Source organism: Corvus cornix, chromosome 2, assembly GCF_000738735.6.
Source record: "Corvus cornix cornix isolate S_Up_H32 chromosome 2, ASM73873v5, whole genome shotgun sequence".
In the NCBI taxonomy this organism is placed as follows: domain Eukaryota; kingdom Metazoa; phylum Chordata; class Aves; order Passeriformes; family Corvidae; genus Corvus; species Corvus cornix.
Window position 1 is genome coordinate 20,621,617 of NC_046333.1, and position 20,567 is coordinate 20,642,183.

General features: G+C 37.9%; 1 protein-coding gene across 3 annotated transcripts in view; it reads left to right on the forward strand.

Annotated features, from left to right (window-relative positions):
• ATP9B (ATPase phospholipid transporting 9B (putative)) overlaps positions 1–20,567 on the forward strand; it is a 168,796-nt gene that overhangs the window by 36,213 nt on the left and 112,016 nt on the right. For all 3 annotated transcript variants that reach the window (XM_039571307.1, XM_039571298.1, XM_039571302.1), the window contains exons 6-7: positions 4,618–4,676; positions 10,980–11,031. In XM_039571307.1, coding sequence (XP_039427241.1) covers positions 4,618–4,676; positions 10,980–11,031 — 111 coding nt within the window. The remainder of the gene's footprint in view (positions 1–4,617; positions 4,677–10,979; positions 11,032–20,567) is intronic.

Genomic DNA, 20,567 nt, shown 5'->3' on the forward strand with positions numbered 1-20,567 from the left:
GTGCCTATAAAAGACTGCTATTCTGCAGAGGAATCACCTTCAGTTTATAAACAGGCTATTATCTATTTCATTAGCCTGTGAAAAGCCAATTGGATAATAAAATTGTAAAGCAATTTTAACAATTTTTTTCTCCCTTTCCATTCTTGAAGTTGGCAGTTCTGAACCTTTCCTAGTTAGGTTTATCTGTGCAGTGTTACTGAAGTTTCCGAGAAAAAAAGATCAAGAAGAAAATAAGTCACTATAATAGTCACAAGTACAAGTGGCAGAAGAGGCCTGCATCTGTCACTTTATCTTATAATGTTTAACATGTTGCAGAACTCTCACTTTGCAACCTGCTAAGCAAAAGAAAAACTGAATTTCAGGAAAGGTAAGTTTAATGAAATAATTCCATCCAGGCTTCAAATGTGAAAGACTTAGGTCTTGGCTGTATCCTTAAAGGCTATTAAGGAATGTAACAAAGTTGAAAACATACATGTAAAACTGTGAAATTAAGAAAATATCAATAACCAGTAATTGCTATACAAGACGAAAAAGTATGAAAGCAAGTATGTTTCTTCCGGAGACCTACAGTGATTTCAATTTTTTGTTGTTGTTGTTAGAATTTCAGCTCTTCAAGAACAGGTTGTCCTTCTGGTTTGAAAAACCAGTGTGTTAAGAGACCACACTATATCTGAATCTAGAGGTACAACATTAGGTCTTTATTGCTTGCAGCATTTCAGACCTACTCATGACTTTATTCCTGGTATTCAGACCATTTGGAACAGATGAGTTTTTAAAAAATTGTATAATAATTTTTATCTTATTTTTTATAAAAAAGTTTTATAAAAATTGTATAATAAGTTTTATCTTATTAGGGAAGCAGTACTAAAAACAGAAACAGAACTTGAAATTTTAATGCAAGAAAGAATTTAAAATAGAGCCCAGAAGAGAGGAAAAATCAAGGGGACTGCTATTGCTTCTTTTTGCAGCATTGAGGAGATTGGATAAGAAAGAATTTTACCCAAGAGGAGACAGGACGCATAGGAGGGAAGCTAGGAAGATTTTTGTAGAGTTCTACAATTGGTGGTTAAAGACTAACCTCTCTTCACTATGTAAGATGGAGTTTGAAAGAACAACCTATGGACAGCACTTGCTCTGAAAGATCAGCATCCTCACCTTGGACTCGCTGTAGCTTTAAGTTTTTCCCCACTGCCTTCCTGCTCTCTTCTCCTCCAACTCCCCATTATGTTATGTGTACTCTAATTATGCTGACAGTTCAGGCTAATAGATATCAGGGGAAACTTTCATATAGTCTATACTGCCATCAGTCAAGAGTTTTGTGTTTATGGGTTAGAGACAAGCACTATTACTAACTCCAGAAGCAGTACTTTGGACAGCATTCAAGGTACCATGGTTAAGATGTAATATCAACTTAGAAAGAATTTGAAAATGCTGTTTTCAGGAGTGTCTGTTGTTTCATGAGTGGCAGTCAGTTGGTAGAGTCACTTTTTAATAAAAAGAAGCATAGTTTATACCCACATTTTGTTTACTTCATCTCATTTTTTTGTGTGAAGTACTTGTTAGCACGTATGAGATATTTATTAGTTTTTCAAATCATTGCAGTTCATTTAAACTGGCTTTATCTCGGGACTATAATGACTTACTACAGACACATTTCAGTGTTCCAGTTCTGTGTAATTTTATACGTTGCTGTAGGCAAAAGCCTTGCGCCTTGGTGGACTATAAAGTCTGGATGCGCAACCACTTCTGACAGCTTTGGACGTTTTATTGGTAATTACACAGATGGTGAAGTGTGTCTTGCTACGGAGATGTTTTTAGAGAAAAAATAGTTTGCAAAAATAATTTATGCAGTGAATAACATTCAGTGTCTCTTTTTTTCTAAATGCATCTTCACTAAGATGTAGTATTGCATTATTTTAATGTTCTCTGAAATGGTATCTAATGAGTCTCATTTTTGCTAGCCTAAAAGAAAGTGTTATGTGTTGACTTTTCAGAATTTTAAGCCACTTTTTTAATTACAGCCACATTTTACCATTTAGTTTTTAATGTAATATATCCTGCCATTCAAATTCATTGTAGAATTGTCCTGTATGTATGTAAGGCCTTTTCCTTACTTGTGAAGATGTACAGGATGATCTAACAAAGCATTTTAGTGTCTAATAAAGAGAGCATTCTGTTCTGTCATACTAAGCCACCTAGAAAACAGTCTGATAAGGAAACTTTTCAATTCATTACGTGAAATTCCTGGAGTTGCTAGATTAAGTACAAACAAAGGTGCAGTGTGCGTTCCTCTTGGTGTACGTGGCACCAGAAGTCTTTATGTCTGCTCTACATCATGTTGTACGTGAACATTCTACCTTCTCTTGGCCTCTCAGGCTTAGTGTCTTTTGGTCTTTACTGTAGGTGCAGTTAGGGCCTGACTGTGGAAAATCTGGTTGATTTTCTAATCTAAGCTGATAAAATTGCCAGTAGTTGCATTTGGTTAGTACCTCTGAGTGGTTTTGCTTATACATGACTGTACAGGTGGTGTTGATCTGATACATGTCATAGCTCATACTAGAATTTTTGTGGCTGTTATTGCTATAATCAGGTGATTGACTGATAAATTGATGAAAATTGTTAGCAGAAGAATGGAAAACAACATAAGAAATGCTATCCTTTTGGTAAAGCCATTTCTTTTGTTAGAAAACAAAGTAACATTACAATGTTTCTTCTGGTATATACTATTCACTTCTAGTCAAAACTTTGGAATTTTTAAGGAGAATTCACAGGCTTGTGAGGGTAAGCAGGTGAAATATGTTGGGTTTGTGTCAGACTGTTCTTTTAGTGGTTGAGTTTCAGTATTAGTTACTTGAAATTTTAAAAAAATAAAATCTTTTGATACATTGACACTAATTTAATTCCCATAGGTGTCTCAAAATTCTTGTAGAGAACTGCTGATGTTCTTGCTACAGCTTTTTATAGCTTCTGTAGTCTTCTGCTACTTCCTCTACCCTCACAAATTTATCTATTGAAGATAGAATTTGTCTTATATTTGAGAGCGGAGGACAGAAAATGCTTCTGGCAACTGAAAAATAGAACTAGTGTAAAAGGTCATTGTCAGTAGCAAAGTCTGGCTCTCAGAAGTAACTTCGCAGGCAGGCCAAACAAAAATCATGATTTTCCTGACATTGCACATTTTAGAAGTGCTGTTTTAATGGAAAATGTATTAAATATTAGCTGTATATCACAGGAATACATCTATTTTTGACTGAATTAGACATAAAGCAACTGCTGCTTTTGCATGAAATTTTAAAGAACAATTACTCAAAATAATTACTCACAATGTGAGTCTTACTGCCTTTTATTAAATGTATATAAGTATAACAAATTTTGATCTCTCTTTATTGAGGGTTGTAATGAGAAGGTCTCATGGATTTGCATCCTACCCTATGCTTAGAATAACTGAGATGTGACTGTGCATTGACAAATCAGCTACATAGTATTTTTGATTAAACTTCAAACTCAGTTTGCTTCTCATTCTGTGATTTTGTGTGTCTTCTGTTCTAATTCATTCCACCTGTCATTTAGAACTCCACCACCTTACCATATTTTGATATACTTTACATCTTATACCAGCTGACCAGATACCTGCTGCTTGGAATCATGATAGTATTTCTGTTGAGGAAAGATCATACTTACAGGGGGTGTGTTTCAGCTCAGCAGGCTATTTAAATATGTGTGTGTGTTTAGATCCTCAGGGTTTTTTGGGTTTTGGTTGTTTTTAACTTTTTTTGGAGTTGTAACAGGAACCTGGGACTAGAACTCCTGAATTCTAATGAGATCAGCAATAACATATTTTGGGCAGTAGCTTAACCTCTCTGTCTCAGTTTTTCAGTCCATCAAATAAGAATGTTAAAACTTAACAGTCTTACAAATATTAATACCCTACAGAATGTATGGAAATTAAATTGGAAAATCTGCTGTATATATTTTTGAGTGAGTTGTTCACAGCAGTTACTGAATGGGCAGCTTTAGAGAATGAAAAACTTCTATTTCAGCTTTTGATATTTTACTTTTCTAGAATTAAATCTTTAGGCATTTCTTTGACTTCAGAGAGATTTACCCTTTTTTCTGCTATAATTGCCAGCAATATCAGACGGTGCCAATTACATCAGGAGCTTTAGTGGTCAAGCAAAGTTACCTGTTAGTAACTGGGCTGTGAACAACAACTCATGTGTGAGAGAATGCTTCATGACTATAAACTTAACAATTCTTGTCAGACACAGAAGTGCTGTCTAGTAGATGTGAAAGATTCCTTTTTCCAATTTTACAGCTCTATTGCTGATACCATAGATCAGGCTTGAGCATCTCCCATATGTATTTTTTCCTCTAATACTTCTGCAATAGCTAACTGGTTACAAAGCTGGAATTTTTTTAACCACTGAGTTATTTATTCAAACAGATGAAATGTATTTATCAATGTGTTCAGCAGAGATCTGTTTTGTATAAATTATAATATTTTCACTAAACAGTAACATCTATAAATAACACTTGCATTCTGGGATTTATATTCTTGTTATTCTTTATTGATGTCTGCTTAAGTTGATTACATTTCTTTTTTTTTTTTTTTTTAAGGTAAAGTGCAAGTTAAGAGTTCAGACATACAAGTTGGAGACCTCATCATAGTGGAAAAGGTTGATACTTTTAAAATATATTTTAGAGGCTAAAGATTATTAACATGCTAATTATCTTCTGAAGAAAAATGTATCAAGGTACTTATCTGTGAAGTCCTAACTAGCTAGTATTTTAGTTCAAGTCCTGTTTGAGAATCTTCAAGGAAGTCTATTATAGAATTAATTATACTTTAATTGAATGTATATATTTATATTTTATGAGTAGGCATATGCTTAAATCAATCTTGGGAAGGGAATACAATTATGGAATTTACTGCCCTGACATGTGCTGTGCTGAATGTTTTAAGATGTCTCCTTACTCATACACTCCTTTTGGTGGTTAGATCAGTGTTTTTCTGTCCGAAATTTTCAGGGATAAGCTTTATTTATGCATGTGTGTGTGTGTATATATATATTTATATATTTGTATTATTTAAATATTATATGTGTCTAACTATATGTAATTAAATAATAAGAAAGTTTATATGTTTTTTAAACGGACCAAAAGCTTTCCAGTTTGTTTGCAGATGGTGAGTGAGAGCTGTGAATTCTTCTTTGCTCTATAGTAACATTATAATAAAGATTGTTTCTTATTTCGGTTGCCTTTCTGGGCTACTAAGAAATTACTGCGATCTTAGAAGTCAACTTAAATTTGTTGTCAGAGGTAACTATTTTTGCTTAAATTAATTCTGGAAAGGCGACTCACTTTATGGATGCCTGCAACTAATTCCCATCACACTTGGTATTAGAGAGCTAATCCATTGAGATGCTGGAAGGAGGCACCTCAAATTGAAGCTTGTATCTGCTTCTGCTTGTTTTGGAAGACTTCTTTTTCCTTCCTTTCTATTTCTTCTGTAGTTAAAAGAAAAAAGCCTGTACACCCAAGTCTCATTTGGCTTGACGCTCTCAGCTTAAAATATATATATTTTCATGTAGTTTGCACCATTTCTTGCTTTTTTCCTGTTCTTTTTTGTCTGCTCTGTGTATGTTGTAACTTTTTGGGCCTGCCTGAGTAGCAAGTACTAGGATGCACAAAATAGGCACTGGTATGTTTGGCCTTTACATTTGTTTTGCCTTACACCTTGTTACCTTAGTATGCAGGTGGAATTGGCTTGCAGGTTCTTGCTTCTGCCTATTTCAGAACTTCTAGGAGACTAAGATATTTGCTTTGATTTTTATTAGTGAACTTTTTTGGGCCTTCTTGGACTCTAAACTTGGAATTAATTATTATAGAGTGTAGGGAAGACTCTAGTGGCTACTTAGGTAATCTGCATTCCCTGAAATTCACTGAGATCCATTTGTCTGTTGGATTATACCAGAATTTGGAAAACTGGAGTTACTTTGGGGATCAGTCTGTCACATATGAAGTTGCTCATTAGCATCGATTTTAGCAGTATTTGCAGTAGCTTAGAACTTCTTATGTTGTGAGTACCTGAAGTTTCTAATGAAAAAAAAAGTAATGTCCAAGGATTTAGGGAAGTAATGAGTAGTGTGCTTTTTGATGATGATTGTAGTCAGGTATCTCAGTAAGATGCATATAATGGTTTGAAAGTTGTATTTCAGCTTCAAGCTCCCTACTGCTGCAGTAGAGCTGCCTTTTTTCCTTTTGACCTAGCTGGGAGTGCCTTCAGACTAATGAAATTAAATGTTTTCTGGTTCTGTTGAGGAGTGCATTTTGTTGGAGCAAGCAGTTTTCAATTTCAGAGTATGGCTCTTAAGCCAAAGAACCAGTCAGGAGTGAAATGTTCAATTGCTCACTCTAATGGCAGAGGAACAAGTTAACATTGTATTTGACTGGTAGATGCATCAACAGCATTTCTGCAGTGAAATTAATGACTCACTTGAGCTGAAGATCCATATGTTAACTACTGACTGCATCACAAATACTAACAACTTAAGTGAAAGGCTTTTCTAGATTTAAACTCTGAATATCCAGTGATTATTGTCTTTTTTTTTTAATAGTCCTAATTAGTTTCAAAGTATTTTTTAAGTGACTGTAATGTGCTTAAATAGTTAGGTTCAAGTAATACATCTATTGTTTCAACTGAAAATTTCATATTGCAGTATTAGTAGGCAGGATGAAGCCTGAACAGATGAAAATATTGCCTAATTTTAAAAGCTGAAAGACATTCATATCTTAGCTAAAAAATGGTCCCCTGCCTTGACCAGTCATGCTACTTCTAGATGTTCTCCTTGGCTTGTGTTAAGATACATTCTTAGTTTCCAGTGGAAGCACAGATGTGCATAGTGTTCCTAAAGAAGACAATTGAAGGGATGAGTTGGTGAGTTCAGATATTGTTATTTAGACACTGTACCTTACTGACTGTTTGGAATACATTTTGGAGATGAGAGGAGGGCATAAAACTTAATAACACATTTAGTTAATAATAATTACACATTTATGGGCCAACATTTAACAATAACAACACATAATAGTGATTCAAGGCATGAGAACAGTAATGTTTTTTCTTAAAACCTTGAGAGCTTTTCTTGGAGCTGTAAAGGTACACAATTTTCTTCTTAATCTTGGGTGTAAAGTGAAATCAATCCAGTATTTGCAAGGATTGCAGTTAATGCTAACATGTAATACTGCACAGCATGCCCGTCCAAGAAGACAACTGGGAAGTGCCTCTTCTATTTATAACTCAGAAGCAAGCAGGAGTATTTTAGTTAATGAGAAAAGGACATGGTTCATTGCATGAATGGAGAAGGAAGGACAGTAAATGCAAAATTCCAAGGGTCTGTAGCTATGTGCAGTTGACAGGAATTGGAAGGCTGTCTAGGGAACAGGAAAAGTTCATGTAAATAACAATTTCATTATAATAACTTGGGAAAAATATAAAAGTAATTTGAAAGGTATGAGAAGCAGTATTTTTTGAGTGAATATTGTAGCCTGTGTTGCAGGGAAGTCTTTATGGGTTTTCTTGTTTACCAGTCTGGCTGGTATTCCTGGATGGCATGGAGTTACTCATGGGAACCTTGGTGCTGGGGAAGCACTTGCCTTGTATTGACCATTGTCTGTCTGTAGTTAGATCTCTAGGACTGAATCTATAAGTCTGCAAACAGTGAGATAAATGGAAACCCTCCTTTTCTGGAGCTCTAATTCTGCCCAGATTTAAGAAAAACAGTGTATTCAAGTAATTTTCATGACTTATGTATTCAAATTTCAGTATATGTCAATAAACATTTCTGGTATCATCTCCATGGTAATTGAGATTATGTCGTTTTTTCATGGGTTTCTGAATGCTTGAAGTTGTATGTGTTGTCATTTTAACTTGTTCTACTTTGATAAATATGACATGAGAGGGCTGACATGATTGACATACTGCTGCTGTTTGACTGTGACAATGTACAACAGAATTTAATTTTCTCCATAATGAGATGTTAAAGATTTTTGTAGCATATTTGCCATCTGTTTCTGTGTAGTCACTCTTTTATAGTGACTAGGTATGTATCTTCAGGGCTATCTTTGCTCTCCAGAGTCAGCAGTAATAGTGACAATGTTTTCGGTACCTAGTATTCCTGCAGTATCTTTCTGCCCACTTCCAAAATGTGAAAAACCTGATCATAAAACAAGATGTCAATTTTAAATATTTTAAAGACAAGTCAGTCTCTAGCCTTCTCTACATGGTAGGATACATTAAGGTATGTTTATGCAGAAAAGATTACATTATTTTACAGGAAAGAAAAACCAGCAAGAAAGAACACAAAAGAAGGCAGAATCAATATGCATTTTTTGTATTACAATGAGAAAATATTCACATGACTAATTTGATCACAGTCTATAACTTTCTTACTGGGGGACAGAGGGGAGGAGTTGCTGATCTCCCTCTGGTGATAGCGACAGGACATGAGGAGATGGAATCACAAGGGCATGCAGTGACAGTACAAGGAGTAACAGCTTTAAATTGAAAAAGGGTAAATATAGATTAGGTAGCAGCCAGAAATTCTTCACTGCGAGGATGGTGAGACACTGGAACAGGTTGCCCAGAGAAGCTGTAGATTCCCTGTCCCTAGAAGTGTTCAAGGTCAGGCTGGATGGGACTTTGAGCAACCTGGTCTACTGAAAGGTGTTCCTGCCCATGGCAGAGGGTTGGAACAAGATGATATTTAAGGTCCTTTTCAACCCAAACCATTCTATGATTCTATGAACGAAGCTGTGTCAGGGGAAGTTCTGGGAAAAGGCTCATCACTGAGAGTCTGGTCAGTCACTGGAACAGGATTCCCAGAGAAGTGGTCATGGCACCAAACCTGTTTGAGTTCAAGGACTGTCTGGATGTTGCTCTTAGTCAAATGGTTTAGTCTTAGGTAGTCCTTAAAGCAGCAGGGAGTTGGACTCTGTGATCTTTACGGGTCCCTTCCAACTTCAGATGTTCTATGATTCTGCCCGGTTTTGTCAGGCATAAAGTATCTGAATCTTGAATATTCTGCGCCAGGTGAATGTTTCATTTGCTCAGTGTGAAACATGTCGTCTGTGGAAGTTGGTAGTGACTTGTAGATACCTCCTTTGTATTATTAGAACTTCTGTTAAATTCAGTATTAGATCATTTGACTGTTATTCTTGCAAAATTTTTGGATGGTGGTGAAGTGTTTACGCTTGTTTACAAGTAACTGGAAGTTTGTAGGCATGAAGTCAGTAACCTGAAACTTGTGTAATGGATTTATGTCAGAGCTGGCAGGGAAGCTGCAAAAATGTATAGTTAATCTATATTAAGACTGGACATCTGTTTAATTGTTATTGTCATTTAAGGACAGAATTATTTCATTTTGAAGTTGCCTTTTCCTTTTTCTGTTTTTTCCTTGTAATAGGTGCATAATAATATAAAGTTAATCCTTTTTCTGCAATTTTTTCCAAATTTGAATGAGATATTCCCAGTTGAATCTGGGCTCATGGTGGATAATAAATTTCACTACATCCTTAATTATTAGCTCTTATTAGGCAAGATTCAAAAAAATGCTGTGCTAGTTACAGATGAGCAGCCTCTTCAAGGTGAATACTGTTGGTATACCAACAAGTGAATTTTATTTGTAAAAGCACAAAGAGTTAAAATGGGAAATGCTGCAAATCAGGAAATATTAGTAGATGAAAATGTATCATTTTAAGTTATGCAGAGGCTTTTTTGCTACCTGTGTAGAATTTTTTAGGTAAACTAAAACATGCATCTGTTTTCTGACGTTTCCCAACTTCCTCATTTTCCAAGCTTCATCTTTGCTTATGATAGTAGCCCTCTCTGTAGCCCTTTATGGCCCCTCTTTACTGAACTTTCCATAGAGAATACAGTTGCAGTTGCTTCCAGTCCCATTTATGAAATGGTTTTTGGAAGCTAAGCCCATATAAAACATACTCTGGCAGTTACCTTGGGCAGATCTCTTCAGATTACACAATTCCAAATGGCACTGTTGTGGTCACATGCTGATCTTGGGCAGGTTTCTTTGGATTAATGGAAAACTTTGCTTTTTTTCCTTTCCAGTCCTCAGATTTTGATATGTTGGTTATTTTTGCTTTCTCTGTTGTTTCGTTCTTAAACCCTGTATTGGCCATGTGGTGCTGGTAGATGCCTTGGGAACAAGTGGAGGGAGAGCTGAGGATTTGGGTAGTCACGTAGCAGATAGCATGTATGTGGGAGGATGGTATTGTTCATTTTGTTTAACCTGTGAAAGCTTAGATTGGCCCTTCTGTGATCAACAAATAATTGAAAACTTGATACAGGAAGTTCTGTGCTGGAAAGGGAAATGGCAGACAGGTGCATCTGATTGTGCATGTGGTTCTATGTCTTAGATAGTGAGGAAGAGATTCTGTTCATTTTACATATGTGAAATAGGAAAATGCTGTTCCCTAATTTGCTGTTTCCCCTCTGTGTGTTTGTGTGTGTTGGAAGAGAGAAGAATGCTTGGTGTACATGTTTGCGACTTGAGTGCCAAGACAGATATTTTAAATTTGCCTGTTTTTTTTTCTATTATGTGTGCTAACTCAATGTCAGAGTTTTGCTCAGTGAAATTATGTTTTAAGATATTTCAATTAGATATTTATGTACTTGAAGTACTGTTTTCAGTCAAGAAAATGTGAATCTGTTCTTCAGGTATTTATGATTCACTTATAAGGAACATCTGAAAGGATTAGCTGTTGTTTGCTTATGGTATAATTTTTTGAAAATATTGATTTCTGAATTGCAAATGCTGAATGTAAAGTACTGTGAGAAATCCTATTTTAATTGAGTTTCAATCCAAGTGTGACCTTTGGTGATAGATCTTACTGGACTTTTGATTGGAATTCCCTTTTTTCCTACTTACAAAAAAATAAACCTTTTTTTTTTCTTCTCTCAGAATCAACGAATCCCATCTGACATGGTGTTTCTTAGAACCTCGGAAAAAACGGGTATGTTTTGACAATTCACATTGGTTGCATGACAAGATGGTGGTTGTGGTAAAATTTTAGATTGTACATTGTGGCCAATTTGAAATGATTAAATAGATTGATGGAACTCTACCTCCATCAGATTAATGGGAGAGAGTCCATACGTGACAAACACATTATGCTTGGACTGTAAACCAGGAGTAATCTTACTGTGAACATGAGACTTCTACAGATGTTTCTCTACATGGATGATTTTTATGAGCTGTTTTAATAAAAGGTTTAAATATTAAAAACATTAAAAATATTTGGCATATATATTTATAAGATTGTACTTGATAAGTATGATTTGATATTATTTTAAATTATTCACACCAGTCATTGTCTTGCAACATACATTTAAATGTCATCTGATTGTCTTTCAGTTATTAAATTGAAAAAAAACTAAAATTGGAACCTACTAATAGATGTTTAAAATAACTATTTTTGGAAAAACTTATTACAGTTATCTGAATTCCTGAAATAACTTTTTTAGGGTTTTTTTTGCTTCAAAATAATACTGCCTTTTTGGTCAGTCAAAAAAAAACCCCTAAAAAACATGAATTTTCTTGAGTGAGAGAAAGAAAAGTGCTGCTGTTAGCTCTGTTTCTCTTAACATGGTGATAGAGGAGTACTCTTAATCTTTAAGAAACAAATATCTCCTTTACAGGAACCCTATAAATTACAGCTGTTTTGTAAAGTTTAGAGATTACTACTGGATGCCCCTGTGTATAACTCAAATGAGTTTTCCTCCTTTATATTACCATTTATCTTCAGATCCTGAAGAACTGTCTGGTATTTGTCAGACACTACTAAATTTCACAAAGCTAATAGCTGTGATATTGGTAAGCCCTGTATTAGTGGCACATAGTATTTCACTGTGGCACTGGAGTTCTATCATATATTTCAGATAAAAGCCTAGATTTGTAGAGATCATTTGAAAGAGAAGACAAAAATATTTCTGATAGCCTACGGAATTCTAGTAGAGCTATATATTTGCTAAAAGAAGAAATTACTGTATATTGCTAATGCTGATTAGATGCAGTGATCATCTATAACTAGCCTGGAGTGACAAAGTTTTCTAGTGGTCTTATATAAGCTCCATCTTTGTTAACCACCTCTGGTTCAGGATACAGGGGCTTTTCTTTTTATTCTCTCTCAGAACCATACTTTATTAAAAAGCCTAATTTTCTATTAACAAGCAACATATTAAGTAGTTTTATTGGTGTTGCACTTCTTTAAAAACAAAACAAGAAAACAAAACCACACAAAAATAATTTCCTAAACTTCAAGCATATGACAGTAATTGTTTTTTGACAAAAGAGTGAACACTTACATCTGCTGTTTCTTCCTGATGTTGCAGTTTTGACTGATTTATGCTTTAATTTATAGTTGACACTTTTAAGTACTTTGTGAAACAGTTTTTGCATGGTTTTATGTTCTATATGTAATTTTATCTTCTGTGTAATAAAGCAGTTTAACTATATCTTCTTACTATAAATCTATAAAGAGTAAAGTGTAGAATTTGAACTAATCTCAAAATCCAAACCTTCATGTAAGCTTCTTTTGGGGTAAAGTGCTGTTTTCCAGTTTCAACATTTACATTACATATTAATGTAGTCTGCAGTACTGCAATATCCTACATCTTCACTCAAAAAAAGAAGCAGTTTGAGTTATAAATGGGCAGTTTACAAAGTTCTTCCTGAAACTCACCCCCACAATGACTTTCACAGTTTTCTAGGATACTTTTAACTCTGTGTAGCAGAAGCTGCATTCTTCAGGATATCAAGCTTATTTTGATAAAACTAGTTTCTTATTAGTTGTGTTTTCCCTTTCTTTATCAAATGCATTGTCTTTTAGCTAGAATGATCTCTTCAAAGATCTGATATAATAGCTTGATGTTACTTGTGTGCCTGTATCTAATTTCTAAGATTCCTATGGTTTTTAATCAGACTTTTACAGAAGTGATAGTCTAAAGGCTCATATTGGTGGGACTTTCTTTTGTATTCATGTGACAGTCTGTAACATTGGTATTCCTCTCTTTCATGAATGGAGGCGGCTAGATGGCTGTTTATATTTTGAGTTAGGATTACTTCCCAGGGGATGGAGCAGGTGGAAATCACTCCTCAAATGTGAATTCTTTGCTGCTGTCAGGCTCCCTGTAAAACAGAGGTTTCCAAAAGATTTTCATTGACTTCCAAAATAAATTTAAAAAAAAAAAAAATTAAGCCTGGAAAACTTATGGAATAATATATTGGAGTTTTATGTATTTGAAAAGGTAGGAGGGGATTATTTATGGCTGAATCTTGGTTTTACCCATTATATATGGCAGAAGTGACAAGCTATTTGGATGATTTGTTCCATTTATCAGCCTTCCACCAAATGAAAGGAAATGTTCATGCTGAGCTGGCTGCAAAAGATGGTTTAAAGGTTATTTTCATTTTCTGTATAAGCAGGCAGCATGCCAAAAACAACTGACTACCTTAGTGTAAAGCTGTTATGCAAATGTAGGCAAGATCTCTGTTGCACCAACACAAAGCTCCTTTGTTGAAATTAAACTAGATTTTAAGTGGCCCTTAACATAACTTTCAGGATAGTTTTTAATTTGTTTGGCATGTTCTTTGCATTTCACTTGTCTATATACCATCTCAATCAAAAATCAAAGCTAGACAGGGCATTCCAGAGATCATCATATAACTTTATAATTGTCCACAGAAGCTGCCAGCTGAAGCATGTGTTAATAACTTCATTATGGGAGTATCAAAGATACTGTGTGTGTAAAACACAAGAAAAATTTCAAAGATAAACTCTTTTCTTCTCTAAGCTACAATCCTTGCACTCCACATTGGCTGTGCCTTGGTGCAGTGACTGGCTTCTGATCCAGGTCAGGTATTCCTGTGCTAACACATGCTCTGGCATGAAATGTATCCTTCCTGAGAATCTGGTGGATGTGTTTGTAAGGCTCTGTGTTTCTGCAATATTTGTACTCTTTTTACTTTCAAATGTGAAATTCTGAAAGGAACATGGACTTTGTAGAGTGACTACAGAGTTTCAAAAAAGAATGAATGAAGCTTAATTTTTTTCCAGACAAGCTCTTTATTTACATGCTTCTAATAACCTCAGATTCTTATGTCACGGTGAAAAGCTGGCATATGCAGTGGCTGGTTCTGAGCTAAGCAAATGTTGATTGTAACAATCAGTTTTTGCTAGGTCCTAGAACAGATGACTGCTGGAGCTAGCAGCTTGGCTTTTCTTTTGTTCATATGGCTCTTTCATCCTCTCTTGTTACACAGAAACTCAAGGAACATCCTAACTTTGAGATCATTGGTCTGCCATACTTGGTTGAAATTGGCCAGAAGTCAAAAGTTACTGGGAGAAAGATGGCATGGCAGAATAGCACTGTAAATGGAATTAGGGCTAAGAGACTAATTGCCTAAGTCTGCAGCAGGAATAGCCAAGGGGTAAAAAGCTTCAGAGCTTGTGATGTGCTCCATAGACACTAGGACTGCAAAGAATTGTTTCTATTCTGTACCACTGCTAACTACTTAGGCCTATGACAGACTAATCACAGTGGTGGTAGGATACTGACTTTCCTTAGTAGCTTTTTAGGGGGGTACGAATTGCTTAATCTTAGTTAAACCCTTCTTACTTTTCCCAAGGTCCTCTTTGTCAGAGATAATGCTTTGTTATGGTGTGAAAAGTAGAGCTGGATTTTCTCTTCAGCCTTTTCTGGTGAAATTGAACTTCCAGAGGGTGAACAGGAAGTGGTTTTACTGGTCTGCCTCAGCTTTCCTGGCCATAGTATTTGAACCTAGCGCATATCTTCTGTTAAACTTTTTGGTAGACACTTGATTCCATGTAGAGTAACAGCCATTACTTCTGGAAAAGTAGTTTGGATTTTTTCTTCCAGAGAGAGAGTACTGCATTAAAATATTCGTCTTTTGACAAACTTGTAGAAGTTTGTGAAAAAAAAGTGCATATGTAAGAAGTCTGGTAAAATAAAGTCACAAACTTATTTTAATACCTCAGCTGCTGTAGACTTCTCAACAGCTATCAAATTGACAAAAGAGGTTTTTGTTTGGTTTGGTTTGGTTTGGTTTGGTTTTATTGTAGAGGTGATACTCTGGAGAGAGCAATTCCCAGTGGGTGGTCAGTTCAACTGCTGTCAAGCATGTTCTCATGCAAAGGTTTTTATCATAAACCAATTTTGTTACTGTTTGTCCTTAAATTCAATACATAATAATTTACTGGTGTGGACATTGCAAAATACTGTCTGCCACTACAGCTGTGCAATGGAAGCAGTAGGGAAATGGAAAATCATTTAAAAATCTCACAATCTTTTGTGGAGAACCTTTAATTCTTTGCAAGGTAATGCGGGTTGTACAGTTGCTACATCCGGTATTTTTCAGGCCAGCGTTACATTGTTCTGGTCCGTGCTCATCAGCCCATTTCTCCAGCCTGTCAAGGTTCCCCTGGACGTTTCCCATTGCATAGATCAGTGTTTTGAATTCCACTTATGAAACTGTTCAAAAATGGTGTATTTACTCAGACATAAAATACTAGTTTCAAAGATGTTTATACTTTTGAGAATTGTAGCAAAAAGAGTAATGTCACTTGCATTAAAATTTGTAGTTAAGAGTTTTCAGGATTCCTTACTTGTAATTACTTTAACAACAATGGTATAAGTAAAATGTGGGAATAAAACAGGAAAATAATTTTTATTTTGAGGCTTTGTAGCAGTTCATTTCTGTAGCAATATAACTCTCAGATGTGATTTTTATTTTAAATGCTAACCACTTAACTGGCATAAACTCTGCAATGCAAGTACAGGCTTAAGTAATCATTCATGCAACTTGATTTTCTGTTAGAAGGAGCTGTGAGTTAACCAGTAAGGGCATACTCCAGAGTCTACCATCTAAAACAAAGTCTGCTCATTAAAGAAGTTTTTTTGAAAATGATGAGTTCTTGAGCATTTCTGTACAAAAAGAGAGCATTATGCCACCAAATACGTTTTACTTGTTTAAAAGATCTAGTTTTGTAGATCTTAAAAAGCAAGTATTAGTAGAACATTTATGTCAAAGAATGAAACTCCAAACTCACTGCAAGGAAAAATATAATAAAGGTGATGCTACTACTATCTATTTATTCTGGACAATTAGGAGTAAGTGTTCTACAAATAACTTAATTGTCTGGGCCCCAGCCTGTTCTGGAACTTCAGATATTTGAAAATCAAACCAGAGGAGAAAATGTCAGTTTGGAATTCTGTTGTGCAGCTGATGTCACTTTTTATTTCTTCATAAAGCCAGCTATGGCAGAATAATAAGGCTGAAGGAGTTGCATTTGTCACACATTCTGGAATTTTCTATTATGTTTAGAAAACAAGTGTTCTAAAACTTACCTGTCTGGAAACTAAAATGCTTTGAAAATCTATTGCTATAGAGAATGATAAATGGCTAGAGTTAAGTTTTGCACATACGGCCCGATAAAAGTTTATCTTCAGGGCATGAGTAGCTGCCAACAATCTGTCCAAACTACTTTAATCTGTTTCTCTACTTCAGTTCCTATTCTGGTTTTAGCATTTGATTTAACTCAGGCTTGAAATGTTTTGGTATCTGCTTTAAGCCACTGAGTAATAGTGATTGGATGTGATCAGCTACTTGTTTAAGATATAGTCAGATAGTATGAATGTTATGTGGTGGAAGGAGGAGGTCTCAGCAGGTATTAGGCTCCCAATAGTATTATACTCTCTCTATTAAAACTGTAAAATTACACAGTAAAATATTATTTGAAGACATGATAATATATATCATTCCCTAATCACTTTTATTTTCTGTGCATACTTGTCTGATTAGTACAATACATGTTTCATTAGATTTGCAGCAAAATAAGCATTAACAAAGAAATATTTTAATTTTTTTTTCTATATTTAAAAAAGAAGACTAGTAAGAGTTGAGAAAATTGATCTGTAATTGTGTTAGGCATAGATTAGCCTGTTCCTATTTGCCAGTGATAATGCATTTTTCCAGAAATTCCCAGGGGATTTGGTGGCTTGGCTGGAATAGCAGTTCGAATGTCCCGAAATCCCAAACAATTCCCCCAGTTTGGGAAACAGCGTAGCGAAACTGAAGGTGAGAATCATCAAAGCAGATCCCAGAGGCAGGGCAAGTCAGGCAAATGACTGTATGTATATCAAGAACTGATAGACTGGTTGGTATATTGTCAAAGGCAAAAATAAAAAAACAAGATCACTCTTGGCAAAAGTAGGTGTCTCAGTTTTGAAAGACAGGTGTCTGCTAAGGAAGGCAGAAGCCCCCCTTGAAGTGGCAGATATAACCCCTTTTCCCTCTAAGTTATTATATTTTGAAATCAAGGGCCTTTAGGCAAAGATGTGGGAAATAGGAATAAGAGTTCTTTACTATATATATATATATATATATGTATATAACCAGTCAAACAAAACAACAACAACTATGGCAGTAACAGCAAACACAAACCCAGTCCCAGCCTTCTTGGCTGTCAGGTCCTTTTCCCTCGGGTGCAGTTCCGCTTGCATCCGGCAGGGGCGCTGGCGACTCCCGGTGAGCAGGGCAGGTGCGATGGTTCCCCCGCGGCTGCAGGGGGCGCTCCGGAGCGAGCTCGGGGAGCACGCGGCACCGGTGCCCTGGGATCCCGGGAGGGATGGACAAAGGCTTCACAAACCCCTGGGCAGCCGATCCCGGACTCTCAGGAACAGCAGGCTGGAACGGCAGGCTAGAACGGCAGGCTGGAGCGGCAGGGACGAATGCAAATCCCGGGTGGCAGGCGAGATGTATCCAGATGGGAGAACCCCACGGAGGCCCAGGCAGGCAGGGCGAGCAGGGCTACAGCGTAGCGAAAAAAAACTCCAAGCAGCAGCGGGGCAGGGCAGCCACAGCCCGGTCTCCAGCAGGGCAGGGAAAGCGGCTTTTGGGGGTCCCGGCGTTGCTTCCAGCAGAAAGAAAGAACGGCCAAAAAGAAAGAAGCAGCAGCTCCTTTCTCTGCAGCTTCTCTCTCCGGACGCTCAGAGCGAACTGATCCCACACCCAGGTGTAGACAAAGGAGTAGCCAGGCCCGCCCCACTCCCCTTTTTGTCTTTCTTAAGTACAGCTATTTGTCCCCTAGCAACATGCATATGGGAGAAAATTCCTTTAACAGGAAAAAACTAAGACTAAACTAAAACCCCAACATTATCCACCCCGAATTTTTTCCCATACTAACATGTTACATGAAACTTAACTTTTTTAACCATATAAATCTATGCATTACCCAAATTATATACAAATATACATGTTGATACTGATACAAGTACAGAGCCATGGGTAGTTCACCCTAAAACAAGGTCCCCTTGAGGTAAGCATCGGGTCTCTCCATCCTTTTGCATCACCCACCAGGTGCAACCTGGTCCCTGAGCAAAAACAACCCCACGGATGGGTTTGTCTTTGCTCAAGGCAGACTTTACCCAAACAGTTTTTCCAAGCATATCTCTCATGTGCACCACTGGAACCTTATCTCCATCTGTTGTTTGTAGGGGTTCAGATTGGGCAGGGCCTGCTCGGCTGGTGGAGCCTCGGATGTTAACTAACCAGGTGGCTCTTGCTAAATGCATCTCCCAGTTTTTGAAAGTCCCCCCACCCAGTGCCTTCAAGGTGGTTTTAAGCAGTCCATTACACCGCTCAACCTTCCCAGCTGCTGGTGCATGGTAAGGGATGTGGTACACCCACTCTATGCCATGTTCTCTAGCCCAGGTGTTCATAAGGCTGTTCTTGAAATGAGTCCCATTGTCAGACTCGATTCTCTCAGGGGTGCCATGCCTCCAAAGGACTTGCTTTTCCAGGCCCAGGATGGTGTTCCGGGCAGTAGCGTGAGGCACAGGGTAGGTCTCCAGCCATCCAGTGGTGGCTTCTACCATTGTGAGCACATAGCGCTTGCCTTGGCGGGTTTGAGGCAGTGTGATGTAATCAATCTGCCAGGCCTCCCCATACTTGTATTTGGACCATTGCCCACCATACCACAGGGGCTTCACCCGCTTGGCCTGCTTGATCGCAGCGCATGTCTCACAATCATGGATAACCTGGGAGATACTGTCCATGGTTAGATCCACCCCTCAATCTTGTGCCCACCTGTAGGTGGCATCTCTGCCCTGATGACCTGAGGCATCATGAGCCCATCGAGCTAGGAACAGTTCTCCTTTATGTTGCCAATCCAAGTCTTTCTGGGACACCTCTATTTTCGCAGCCTGATCCACCTGTTTGTTGTTACGATGTTCTTCATTAGCCCGGCTCTTGGGGATGTGAGCATCTACATGACGGACCTTCACGGATAGCTTCTCTACCCGAGTGGCAATGTCTTTCCACTCTTCAGCAGCCCAGATTGGTTTTCCTCTGCGCTGCCAGTTTGCCTTATTCCACCTTTCCAGCCAACCCCACAGAGCATTGGCTACCATCCATGAATCAGTGTAGAGGTAGAGCTTTGGCCACTTCTCTCTTTCAGCTATGTCCAGAGCTAATTGGACAGCTTTGAGCTCAGCAAATTGGCTCGATCCACCTTCTCCTTCAGTAGCCTGTGCAACATGTCGTGTGGGGCTCCATACAGCGGCTTTCCATGTCCGGCTAGCGCCTACAATTTGGCAGGAACCATCAGTGAAGAGGGCGTATTGTCTTTCACTCTCTGGTAGCTCGTTATATGGTGGGAGCTTCTTCGGCACGTGTCACCTGCTCCTCTTCTTCTTCAGAAGATAACCCAAAAGTCTCACCTTCTGGCCAGTTTGTAATTATTTCCAAGATCCCAGGGCGACTTGGGTTTCCAATTCGGGCGCGCTGCGTGATGAGGGCAATCCATTTGCTCCAAGTAGCGTCGGTGGCGTGATGCGTGGAGGGAACCTTTCCTTTGAACATCCACCCCAGCACCGGTAGTCGGGGGTGCCAGGAGGAGTTGTGCCTCTGTGCCGATTACTTCTGAGGCAGCCTGGACTCCTTCATAAGCTGCCAGGATTTCCTTCTCTGTGGGAGTGTAGTTGGCTTCAGATCCTCTGTAGCTTCGGCTCCAGAATCCCAGTGGTCGGCCCCGAGTCTCACCAGGCACCTTCTGCCAGAGGCTCCAGGACAGACCATTGTTCCCGGCTGCAGAGTAGAGCACGTTCTTCACCTCTGGTCCTGTCCTGACTGGGCCAAGGGCTACGGCGTGAGCAATTTCCTGTTTGATCTGGGCGAAGGCTTGCTGCTGTTCAGGGCCCCAGTGGAAATCATTCTTCTTGCGGGTAACCAGGTAGAGAGGACTCACGATCTGGCTGTACTCGGGAATGTGCATCCTCCAGAAACCTATAGCGCCTAGGAAAGCTTGTGTTTCCTTCTTGTTGGTCGGCGGAGACATTGCTGTGATCTTATTGATGACCTCAGTGGGAATCTGACGTCGTCCATCTTGCCACTTTACTCCCAGGAACTGGATCTCTCGGGCAGGTCCCTTGACCTTGCTCTTCTTGATGGCAAAACCAGCTTGCAGGAGAA